Source organism: Corapipo altera, unplaced genomic scaffold (assembly GCF_003945725.1).
Source record: "Corapipo altera isolate COAL_440 unplaced genomic scaffold, ASM394572v1 2b, whole genome shotgun sequence".
Classification (NCBI taxonomy): domain Eukaryota; kingdom Metazoa; phylum Chordata; class Aves; order Passeriformes; family Pipridae; genus Corapipo; species Corapipo altera.
The window spans coordinates 21,029,993-21,042,508 of NW_020884874.1; the positions used below are offsets into that span (position 1 = coordinate 21,029,993).

Here is a 12,516-nt window from a genome sequence, read left to right on the forward strand (position 1 = left end):
GTCTACTCTGTGTAAGTGAGCAGGGAAATAGAAGACACACAGGATATATAAGGGATACATTCAACCGTCTGACGGGATTTAGGTTTTATACATCAGGATCATTAGACAAAAGATTAAGTGAAGGCAGTTACTGTAAGCAGTGGATCATAAATTTGTACATAAGTGGCTCCATCAAGTACTCTGGCAGGAAAAATTATAAGCTGTACTTTAATTAGTTTTAGATAATGCAATTTAAGAAGCTGTCTAATATGGTCAGTTCTTAAGATACAAAAGAGTCTGCAACACAAAAGGCCACTACCACACACATCTACAATATAAAGAAAATTTTATTTTATAAATTCATGTGAACAAAACTGAGGTCAGATGGACAAGATGAGACGGGAATTAATGTTTACTTACACATGGAATTTAGACTATGTGCTAGCAGATCTCTCTACAAGGTCTTTTTAATCTCGGAATGCAACTCCCTCATATTACAGGCACTTAATAGGCAGCTGCAGTTTACTTACAGCACAAAGTTTCACAAACATAAAAGTTCATCTCCTGACCCAAAATAAATCAGAATACCGTTTGCACATGGAATAAGGAGTTGCATCAGCAAACTGCAAAGAAAACCATGGCAACTATACCACTCTAAGGAAAAAGTATTACCATTATACACAGTCAGTGATAACACACTAACAAAAAGTTTATACTTTGTTATTTACACTGGAGTGCAAACAGAACATACACCTCAGCTGCTACAGCAATAAATTTCCCTACCCACACACTGCTTTCCTCGATTTCCCAGGTTTCAAACACGCTGCTCCATAGTAATGGAAGCCTTCTTTCAGTTCTGTGCTTCTCATAAAAACATCACATTCACAAGTCTGGCTTCTGGGAAACTAAGGAGGAGGTAATTTTACAAACCCTACAACACCCAAACTTTAATAGCATAGGAAAGACCTGTTCTAGAACAACACAATACAGCACCTTACAGCAGTTTCCACAAGTGGACCCACCACTTATGTACACTATGAAGTTTCCTCAGAAGTTTCTACTGCAGCTAAATATGAGCTCTCACTTTCCACGCTGGTACCTGTTCAACTTCATCAGTTCTTGTAAGGCTAGGTTTTGCATTTAGCTTCAGATTGCAACGTCCAACCTGGGGAGCAGGAATGGAATTATAATTATACCCAAGACAACTGAATTAGATGTTTACAATAGAAATGGTTTGGAAGAGTTGTTGTACTTCTCTTAATGTAGGAAGAATAAAATAGTAAGCTCGTGCAATTGGTTTAAGTACATTTATTCTTCAAAATACTCAACAGTTAACAATTAGAGGCTCGATTACAAACTCTAATAAGATTATTCTGCTTTAAGCAGAAAAAGTCCATCTTTTTGTATCTACTCCTGAATATGCTAGCCTTATGCAGTCTCTCTTTCAGGACTTTATAATCCACCTGTTAGAGGATATATTTTTGATCTTTGTATCTAGAATCAGGTGTGTCACCTACGCAATGCAATGGTCTGCAGCATCCAAAATACAAGCCTGGCTTGTATTTTTAAGAAGTTGTTTTTTTTTCCCGAAAAAGGAAAAATTAAAAATCAAAGAAATTTATTAAGACTGCACCAAAGTTGCTGACTCACTGCAGCCTGTAGAATATATGCTACATTTTGCTTGCAAAATTCTTGTGGCAGTTGAAAAAAATAAAATAATTATAGCTAGAAAGAGGAACACACACGCGTTATTTTTCCTCAAGTTTTCAGCCACGCAGCTAGCCTCATGTATGAGCAGTTGCCTTCAAAGAATGTCTGGATTACCATTACATGTTTTGCACTACTATTACTTATTAGGATAACAAGTGCCACAGTCCAAACAATTTATCTCACTCTTACGATAAAAAGACAGAATTGCTAAACAGAGACAAAGTTTAAATTACGGTCACCTATTTCTAACCACCTCGTCTAAGCAGTTCTGAGGTTTGTGAAAATGTTTAACAAGCACATTGCACAGGCTGCTCTGCAGAAAACAGTGCTCAGACTCACCTTAGTCTGATGGTCCCACCTACCATGCTTCTTTGTTCATAGAAAAAACTGTATTTTTCGTGGGTTTTACAACAGAATCACATCTCATTTTGGATAAAGATACAAACTGTGTGAAAATTCTGCTACCTCAAAGAAAAATATTACTGGCTATGCTTTTGATTTCATTTCTGAACACTTAGCATCTGTTAGTCAGACCTTTCTGTGCTTTCCCAACATCTTTATTTGTAAAATATCTATGCATGGGTACTTGTCAGTTACCATCAAGCAAATGTCCACAGTTCAATCAACCGTGAGCTGAATTTTTAAAATCAGTCTTCTAAGTTTTTTCTCTTGGCACATGTAGAATTGTACACCCAAAATAATTAATCTTTGATATTCTCTGCCTTGATTATACTTTTTAAAAAGTAACTAGCTAGGCTGATGGCTAAAAAAAACTTGAAGAGAAGTTCTAGACTTGCAAAAACCCTACAACTATCCATGAAAAGAGCAGTAATTTCAAGAATATAAACACACATTCTCATATAAAAACGTACCATTGGGATCTCCGGACTAGAAAATGGAGAGTTATCAAAAGATCTATTTTCTTTGTCCAGAGAATCATCTTTATCATAATTTTTATGTGCAAATTTCTGCTTTAGTGCGTGAGTTAGTAGAGCAACTGGATCCCAATCTGAACTTTGCCTCTTTTGGGGTCTAGAAAGAGGAGTACCTCCAGGAGACCTGGGGAAAAAAAAAAAAAAAATTATTGTCTCCCGACCCTATTCCTGATTACATAAATAATGCTGCTGTTAATTTACAGCAATTCATCAAATACAATTTATACAAGTACACCCAACAACTTGTCAGCCACATTCGTAGCCTGAAAACACCACTTGATACTGTTCCATGAAGAAAAACAGCAGTAAATCAACACATGTTGACGTATTGCAAATAGAGAAAATTTAAAAAAAAAAAGCAGAATGTACAGGTTTTATAGCAATTCATTTATAGGTTATATTAAGCTACATTAGTGGAAATGTCCCACTACAGTATCTCATAATAAATGTGAATGTAATCTGATTTAAACTTTATTCATTTTAAGTTCAGAATAGCATGGTTTTCTATGGTCCCACAAGAACAAACAAACTTAGGAAATTCCACAGAGCAATTATATGTAAAGAAAACAACCCCTTTAAGTCAAATATGCAGCCAGGTAAACACAAAGCCCCATTTATAAGCTACACTTAACTCAAGTTTCATTATTTAAAAAGAAAAAAAATTATCATCAGGTTTGGCACAAAGGCTTCAAAGACAGTTTTTCCCTCCAAGTGAGTACTTGAGCATCCAAATAGGAAAATTTTATAGGCAACAAAAGTAGAGTTTGTATTTTAATTTAGAAAAACTGTTCTTATCAAATTAAAAATCAAACCAGCACCTGCACCCCAAAACCTAACATGAATGTGGAAGCCAGTGACTAGTCCATGAAAATAAATCATAAGAAAGACTTTCTAACCATTGAGGTATCTGAGGGCATGGGGGGAGGAATCTAGAGTGTTCAGAGTTCTGCTAGTAAAGTGCTGCCTCCAGGCCAATGATTTGTACCTAATAATGCACACTGACAGTGCTGAGCTTATTCAAAGTCTGGGACTTCCATGAGACCTGAAGGGACGGAGTTCACTCTTTCTACAAAACAAGCCGACAGAACACTTGCCCAGCGTGTCCAGGACGGTAGAAACTGGGATCTTCAGACTATCAGTTTCTGAGAACAAAGGTTTTCCCTTTGCTGTGCACACATGAAACTATTCTCAGACTGCAGGTTGAAAGTCTATAGCAATTTTGGCCACCATTAGTCCCCCAGCAATACAAATTCATTATCCAGTTAAGTTCTACCTTCAGAATAAAGGCAGATGCCTAAATCCAGAAAGCATTTCGGACACACATGTACCGCTTCTAATTACGCTCATGCTCAACATGTTGGGTATTAAAACTGTCAACCAGAACAACTCACTTTCTTGACTCACCATACATGGAATTACATGGAAGAAAATATATGTAAAGGAAGCATACATGTTTACCTAAGTGCACTTTATATTTGCCTTATTTACTGTAAAGATGTCATCAAAATGTAAAGACATGCTTTAGAGTTGCATAGAGATAATTGTCCAAGATTTGTGCTAGTTACTTTTAGAGATAAAGCTCACAGTCAGGAAAATGTTGAAATGAGAGCAGTAAGTTTTGCAAAGTGACATTCTTCCCACATTAAGAGCTTCAAATATTCATTATAGACTCAGTTATTCTTACATACTTTTTCAACTCAAGAAGTTCAAAAACATCTGACAACCTCTATTATGCCTAGCACAGCACAGCACAGCAACACTGACCCGAAGAAGTGTAGCAGTAAAGCATTTTTGTAACAGGTCAACTGTGCTTACCATCAAAACTGCTGACCATTAAAAATACTTATAACCCACGTGCACTATTGAAATACAAATTTGTGAAACATTTTCAATAAAAGATACAGTATATGTTTTCTTTAACACTTTGAAGCTTGAAACAGGATAGTTTGGGCAAGTAGTTTTCCAAAGTTTCCCTAAGGATGTGGCCCTTCACTGTGAAACCAGAAAGTTATTTGTTCAGATGAATTTTCTGTGATGGTGTAGGAAACTTTGTAAACAATCTCCCACCTCCCCACACCAACCTGAGATTTGCATACTGAAGCAGCAAACTGTGATATTCAGCACGTTTTAAATGCACCTAAAAGCCATGTCACAAGTATCTTACATTCCAAGGGTTGAACTTAGACGTTGCCAACTTCAGTTTGACAGCAGTAGCTGCTCATGAAATGACGTTTTGCATTGGTGTTCTCTGGTGCTACTGAAGTGCTGTGATGCTTACACAGACTTGGCTTGCTGAGGTACACATTTAACTCAACCTACCTCTCAATAGCTCGCAACTGAACTTTGTTTAGGTCTTTCAAAACTTCCATCATACTAGGAACATTCTTTGTCTTCTGGTGATCAGCACTATCAGCTGCACTTGAATCACCGTTTCTTGCAGCACGGCGTTGTTTTATAAGTTCCATTGCAGATTTACTAGAATCAACACCAGATGGTACACCAGAAGGAAGTGGAGGAGGCAAGGGAATTACAAAGTGGTTGTGAGAGACGGACAATGGTGTGGAAGTCATGGCTGGCACTGGGTAAAATCCATCTGGAGTGCTGGGTGTTTTAAAGGCTTCTGGATAGAGTTAACAGAAGAAAAAGACTAACATGTAGGATGACTCGGTTTTAAGTCAAGATAAGACTGCCCTCTTAAAGCACTTCCTTATACACCTCGCACATTATAACACAGAAGAACTAGACTTAAAACTAAGAACATAACTTCAAACCCACAGATTCAAAACACACAAAACAATGAATCTGAGGTGTCCTATGCTGCTCTGATTTTCTCTGTTTGCGTTTTCAATCTAAGCACTAGACAAATCAGCGAAGCAGCCCTCCAACAGCAACTACAAACAGTTTGTTCTTGATGGTCTGAAGGTCATAATAACCCATATGAAGCAAAAGCAAAGATAGCCACGAAACATGTAAAATAGACTACAGTACTGAGTGCAATGGAGAAGAGACAGAAGAAGAGTCAACAGAACAACTAACTGAATCGCAGAAGTCCTCACAATGCCACAGAAAAGTAAGTACCTCGCACCAGTTTACGTATTTCAGCAACCACAGTGGGGTTAGTCTGCAAGTAAAACAATCAAGACCTCAAAATTTTTAGGGGAAAAAGAGAGGTCACGAGATAGAAGTTCATGCTGGAGACCAGCTATCTTAGACACATCTGTCAGAAGCATTTGTTTTTGTTAAAGCCCAAATCTGGCTGACTTAAAATAATTTTTCTATCCATTATTGTGCTAACTTGTTAGAAACAGCACAAAACACAAATGGACAAAATAGTCTGTAATTTTTTCAAACAATAATTGGTAGCCTGTATATAGTGATGTTATTAAGCTCCTTCACAGACATGGAAATGAGTACGAAGATTACTTAGGATCAACTTTTGAACTTGACAAAGAGGCCACAAAATAGAAGTGAGAGAGGGCCACCAACAGCAAAAAGAGAAACAAAATACTATATTTGGTAAATTTAGTGGCGTATCTTCAGTGAGAAAAGTTCTCTGTCAGGCATGGCAAGCTCTAAAGCATAAAAAGGAAAAGTGGTTTGCTTCAAACCAGAAGGGCTCACGTGATGGAATGCTTCCCAGTGTCTGCGCTGAAACAATTGCAGCAATCTGAGCACGAAGAAAGGTTAGCTCATCTTCAAGTGCAGAAATCTTCTGCAGTGCTGCTTGATCAATATTGTCTTCTCGTGTGCTGTTTTTTGGAATGCTCTGTATTGAATCTATAGATGGATATAGGTCATGATGAGCTGTACGTTTCTCTTTTCTCCATAATTCAGTCCTAGAAAGCAACGAAAGACACAGTTTCAAAAGGCTCAGCCAACAATGGAAATCTCAAAGCTACTGTCTATTCAAGAAAGTTACTGTCATTCAGCAAGACATAAATTTTCAAACCATCTAAGAAAACTACACTTTTAACTACTCATAAGCTTTAAAATGTTTTAAGTCTCCCTTTGCTCAAGTATGATGTAGATCCCTGCAAAGTCATCATAAAAATTAGTCAGATAATTTACTCAGGGATAATTAAACATCATAAAGCTATACAGTAGGATTGAGTTGTCATTATTCAATAACTATTAGAATGACAGCATGTGGTGTCTCTCCCTTCTCCTTACATGAATATGAAAGGCAGGAGAGTCAAAGGCTAATGATCTCTTAATTAGGCTTCATAAATTTTAGTCATTTATCAAACTCTACGAAGAACACTGCAATAAGCAAAGAAATTACAATCTTTCAGAAAATATACTGGAGAATAACAAGGTTTAATATACACTTACAGAATAAGAACCTCATCTTGTATAAGTTACTACAAACAAAGACAGCACCAGAAAATTGTGCTGTAAGTCTCAGGTTTTAATTTTAAAAATTGTTTCAAGTCTGTGCCTGCAGAAAGAACCTTAAGATATAAAATAAGTATAAAATCAAACTGCCAGGATTTCATTATAAAACAAAGAAATTAAATTTACGTTATTTATTCAAGATGTACTAAGTTTTGATTGAAAACAAACCAGACCTTTTCTCTTATATAACTATCCTTTTACTTCAAATCAGACCTGCAGCATTGCTTTCTGATTTGCCAAAAACCCTTGTTAGTCACACTGCTTGAAAGTGAAAAGATATCAATTAGAATAGCTGTTCTTGGAAAACATCCCACAGAGCCAGAAGGGGAGGAAAGAATGGAAAAAACAAAAGAATAAACTGTCATAGATCTGCGAATCTGATCAGCTAAAGAACAGCACAAGCACAAGCAAGACAAAACAGGCCTTTTAACAATATGCCTTTGAACAATATTCTTACTCGCAGTATTTTACCAGCTTTGCATGAAACACACTGTATCAAAACTTCTCCAATAAAAAGTGTGTCCTTTGAATCCATCAGTTTCTTGTATTTTCATTACCAGCAAGTAGCACAAAGATCACAAACAAATATCAATATGAAGTAGAATTACATCATCCTATACAGATAAGAGTAAAAGACAATACAAGTGTCCACATTTTAATCTTGGTTCTGGCTCTCTAACTCATCCTCTGATTTTGAACAGATCCTTTAGAGGAAAAGTAAGACAACTTTCTATTTCTTTTCTAGTGGGGAAAAAAAAGATAAAACTCATACACTATTTGTGTCTGCAAATTCCTGCACAATTTCTCTTTTCACAGTACCTGAAATACTTCATAATTTGTAAAAATATTTTCCTTCAACATTCTATAAAGGCTAGAAAGAATTATATAAACTATACTCAAATCTATTTCAAATTGTTAAGATAAAATGTTTGTACTTTCCAGCAAAGCAATAACCAAAGTTTACACAGAGCAGTGCAGAAATCAAAGTCAAAAGGAGACTTTTAAATATTTTTTCTTGTTTTTCCCTTTCTAAAATTTATCAAAATGGTTGCAAACTAAAAGGATAAAGATAGGAATAATCTTAGGGTATACTGCAATAACCAAATTTCCCTTCAACTCACAAAATACTTTGTGAGTGAAAACCAATTAAAATACCAGCAATGCATCTGACATGCTACTATGAAAAGAAAATAGGAGACTAAATTTCAGAAATCTTTTGGATAAGAATGCTTTACACAATAAGAATTTCCAGGTAAGCAGGAACTGCCCCTACCAGAAACACCTAAGGTATTTCTGGAAAATGTTAGTCAAAAAACAAAGAAACAAACATGAATTCACACCCCATAAAGAACAGAAGGCATAATTCCTTTTACTCCTATTACTCCTTTTTATACTTTTACTTACCTAAGTCTAGTAAAAGCCTGTCCTTCATCATTTGCCACCCACAGGACATCAGCAAGTGATGGAGCCACAGGAGTTGGAGCTGCACTTTGTTCATCATAACCCAATGGACTTGGGTCTTGAACAAGCTAAACCAAACAAGAATGACAAAAAAAGGTATGAAGAGAAACCGAATTCAGCACATACTGAAAGTTCTGCAAAAAGAGTTTTTAACAGTGATGTAAGGAAGTGGAAAAGAGGGAACATAAGGGATGCAACACACAAATTACATGAGCTAAAAAGAACAGAAAAGCTATCATCAAATTAAGAAACAAGAAAATGCAAATAGGTGAAGCATACATATGAAAATTGCTTACTTGAAAATAAGGTCTTGGGTAGGGCTCCAAGGAAAGAATTGTCCCAAGTCGCCGGACAACACTTCGAGTAGATCCATATTGCTTTTTTTGGCAAACAGATGTGACCTAAAAATCAGAAAACCTTTGAAAATGAGAAGTAAAATCAAATTCCACAGTTCTTACAATCCAAATTATTAAATTCTTGAATATTATATGTAATTAAATATAATACAGTTAGGTTAATTTAACTTTCCAATGCTCTTCTCTAGTTGAAAGTCCAAAGAGGCCTACACTGGTTTTAACAGTGTCTAAGATGCTTCCAAAATACAGCCTGTTCACAGAATACTTTAAAGAGGCACAAAGGCAAATATCTTGAGATACTGATAAAAGAAAAACTGCACATTTTAAGTAATCATATGCATCTGTGTAAGTCTTTGGGGAAAAAAAGTTAGTAAAGAAGTGAAATAAATGTAATGTACCTTGATTTGATACTTCCTTATTACGGTGTACAACTGCTGGAAATGCCTTCCTGATGAGACTGCTGAAGGAAGGCATGTTCTGATTGCACGAGTGATACTGCTGCCAAACGTGCGAGTTTCGAAAAATACGGCCTGTCAAAAAACACCAAGAAGTCCCAACGATGGAAACAGAAAATAAAGAGGAAAAATCAGTCAAACTAGAGTCCCTAGAGCCACTCTGGCAGTTTCACACACATATCCCAGACCCGCCTCAGAAGCACACGCTGCAGCAGCACCACCAAGGAGCTGCCCACAGCCCCCCTCCAGCATCAGCCCTGACACTGCACCAGTGAGCTGGCTCCGCTTCCCATACCGTACCTTTCCCAGGTCTCTGGAAACACAGAATTAACTCGAGAATGGGTATGTAGCCTTTCATTGAAAGCAGCAAAGCAGGAACAGCTGACGCTCCCGACTCTGTTCCTCTCTGTTCAGGGCAAAAAGCGCGCCTTGACCGGCCGTGCCGGAGCAGTGACCCACGCGCTCCCACGTGCGGGCAGAGTGTACCGACGAGCCCAGCTGTGGGCACGGAGGGCGCGGAACCCGCCGCACCGCCATCGGTGCCGATCTCTCCCTCGCTCCCTCCCTGCGCGGAACCACGGCGGCTGCGGGCGGGACGCCCCGCACCAGTGGGTCTCCGGGCGCCGCCCGGCAGCAGACTGCCCCCTGCGCCACCGCGGGCTCTCACCTGGTGGGGCGGCCAGCCCAGGAGCTCCAGCAGCCGGCGGAGCAGATCCAGCAGCAGCGCCATGGGGAGCAGAAGGTGCAGCCGGATCAGCCGCCCACCGAAGGCAACACCGAGCCCGCCCCAGACCCGCGCGGGCAGCGCCAGTCGGGGCCGGGGGCGGGGCACAGGGGTAGCCCGCCAATAGGAACGCGGCAGTGCAGGGGGTAGAGCCAATGAGGCAGCGGGGCGGGCCCGCGCGGGGGGTGTCGGGAGGGAGCGGTTTGAAGGCCCGAGGCTGGGCTGCGGCACTGCTGGGAAAAGGCAGCTCCGGCGGCTGCGAGAACGGAACACAGAATGTACGCATCAAGAGAAGAAACTCACCGGGGCATGTTATACCTCTGAATTCATGGCAAAGGGCTAAACTGAGATGTTTTGGGTCCTCGATGTAGCAAACTTATAACTAGTTCATTCAAAGTATCCTCAGCACAATAACTACCTGATAGCATCTGAACAAACTGAGTTCACTTCAAAACAAGAAATCTGGCTTTGGATACTGTTATTTAGATACCTGTTCTTTAATCTTGCTTGTAAAGATTTCTGCTGTTTCTTTAAAAAATTCAATGCTTCAAGGACGCTTGCAGTGTAACAAAATAAGACAGTGTTTCCACTCAGAGAAATAATATGGATATCTTTTTCCTCCACCTATGCAGATAGTGTTACTACTGTTAGTAGTGTAGTTACTATTACCCATAACTTGTCACATAGACCGATTCTCCAAGATCAAACACAAAGAAGGAACAGTAACACACACTGTAAGAACAGCACAGAGCAGGTTCAGGGGCCTAGGAAGGTTTAAGCTTGAGGTTTGACTGGATGAGCACCAGTAACCAGCTGCTTTGGAACTAGAGGTGCAGTTGAGAGAGACCTCATACAGAAAGGCTTCAAGTCAGCAGGTACAACTCTGAGCAGTACAGAAGGGACCTGCAGGACCTTCTAAAGAAAAGGATTTTGTGACAGGCCAGCTTTAAGAAACAAGGAGAAGTGACATGAGGCTCAAGGCCTAATGCTGCAGCCTTTACCTCTGGAGATGTACCAAAGCTGGTAACAGCAGGAAAGCTTAAATCTGATGTAGTTGCCCACTGTTACAGTAATGCAACTGCTTCTGCCTTCCCAGGAACAGGATGTGAGGTTTAATTCCGAACCAAGAAACTGATCAAGTGCACACAGTCTAGAATAACAGGATAGCTAGATTTTTTGGTGTGTTTTGGGGGGGGGTTGTTTGGGTTGGTTGTTGGCGTTTTTTCTGCCTAGTGAAATGGATGTCTGATTTTATCTGAACTGCAGGGATAACTTCAAACCTTATAAGTACACCACAGAGGTGAAGCAGATACACAAAGTGCTGCATTGCTGGAGAGCAGCAAGTCAGAATGAATTACTGAACTCAAAAGGTAGTTAAACATTTTATGCCAGCATAATGTCTAGATTTTTTTCCCTGGAGATCCATCAATGATGGTCTTTACCTTGTAATGAGAGATGCAAAATGCATGACTTGTGAATGGAATTTAAATGCAACTACATTAGTAGCACCAAGTGAAAATTTCAAAACATAGGTTTTTTTCACAACAGGGAAAATTCACTGTTAATGTTGAAAGACTAATAGATGCTAAAGCATCAGTTTTGGATTTATAAAAAAAAAAAAATCTTCACTCCCACTTTCTTACAGATCTCTGATAATCAGATTACAACTTGCATCTTTGACTACATTATCTCTTAATTTGAACTAATTTATTTTTAAAAATGCTTATGGCTGTCAGTATGTGTTCTGAAATCAAATTATATTTTTAATAAACTGCACTGAAATTACGGATTGTGAAAAAAGGATTTTTATGATCTAACCTACAGACAGAGGTCTGTAGGATCAAATGCCATTACCAAAGCAAACTCTACTAGATCTCCCTGAACATTCAGCTGAAGCACAAAACTTACATCTGCCTATTCACCCAGGAATTATCTTGCTTTATGACATGCAGACCACAACCATCCACTTTCAACTTGACCTAGATGATACAGATTACCCGTTCTAAGGTTATGACAGCTCAAGTGTATATCTTGGTCCTATTTGTTATTTTCAGATTGGTATTAAATTTTACTTCATTAGGAAAGACTTTGATACTGATGTCAAGTTTGTTTTGTTCCTTTTCTGCTTATTCTGATTTAATATACAGAAACGTCTGTGTGAGTTTTGCTAAAAAGTCCAAGGAATATTCAGTTTTACATTTCAAACAGCTATTAAAACATGCACTGTACATGTAAAAGCAAATCTTGCAACGACAGTATAGTTGGCTTAAACTTTCTAAAACATAAAGACTCTGGAGTAACTAACTACTCCTGGAGGGCAAGTATTATTCCTGTTTCCCTTTCTACACAGCTGCTGGCAAACTAGTACAAATTCAAAATACAGTTTCTTCAACTACAGTTAGGATTAGAGACAGTACTGTTTTCCTGCCTTCTAGTATTTAACTTGGATTGGGCAGATGGTTAATTACTCCCTAACAATAAAGCCAGTAAGAGGGCATACA

The 12,516-nt window shown here is 38.6% G+C and overlaps 1 protein-coding gene across 1 annotated transcript; it reads right to left on the bottom strand.

The window, feature by feature from the left end:
* Positions 1-308: 308 nt before the first annotated feature.
* MTFR2 (mitochondrial fission regulator 2) lies at positions 309-10,293 on the bottom strand. Its single transcript, XM_027632756.1, has 8 exons — positions 9,959-10,293; positions 9,235-9,366; positions 8,777-8,881; positions 8,424-8,548; positions 6,246-6,460; positions 4,944-5,244; positions 2,562-2,748; positions 309-1,144 (listed from the first exon to the last, which is right to left on the bottom strand). The coding sequence occupies exons 1-8, from the start codon at positions 10,019-10,021 to the stop codon at positions 1,046-1,048; spliced, it is 1,227 nt and encodes a 408-aa protein (XP_027488557.1). The 5' UTR covers positions 10,022-10,293; the 3' UTR covers positions 309-1,045.
* Between the last annotated feature and the right edge of the window lie 2,223 nt (positions 10,294-12,516).

Coding starts and splice junctions, on each gene's coding strand:
- MTFR2 (XM_027632756.1), bottom strand. CDS start 10,021: ATGGCGCTGCTGCTGGATCTGCTCCGCCGGCTGCTGGAGCTCCTGGGC. Junction 8,549..8,776: donor ACCCAAGACCTTATTTTCAA/GTAAGCAATTTT, acceptor TGTTTGGTTTAG/CTTGTTCAAGACCCAAGTCC. Junction 6,461..8,423: donor CAGGCTTTTACTAGACTTAG/GTAAGTAAAAGT, acceptor GTTGCTTTCTAG/GACTGAATTATGGAGAAAAG.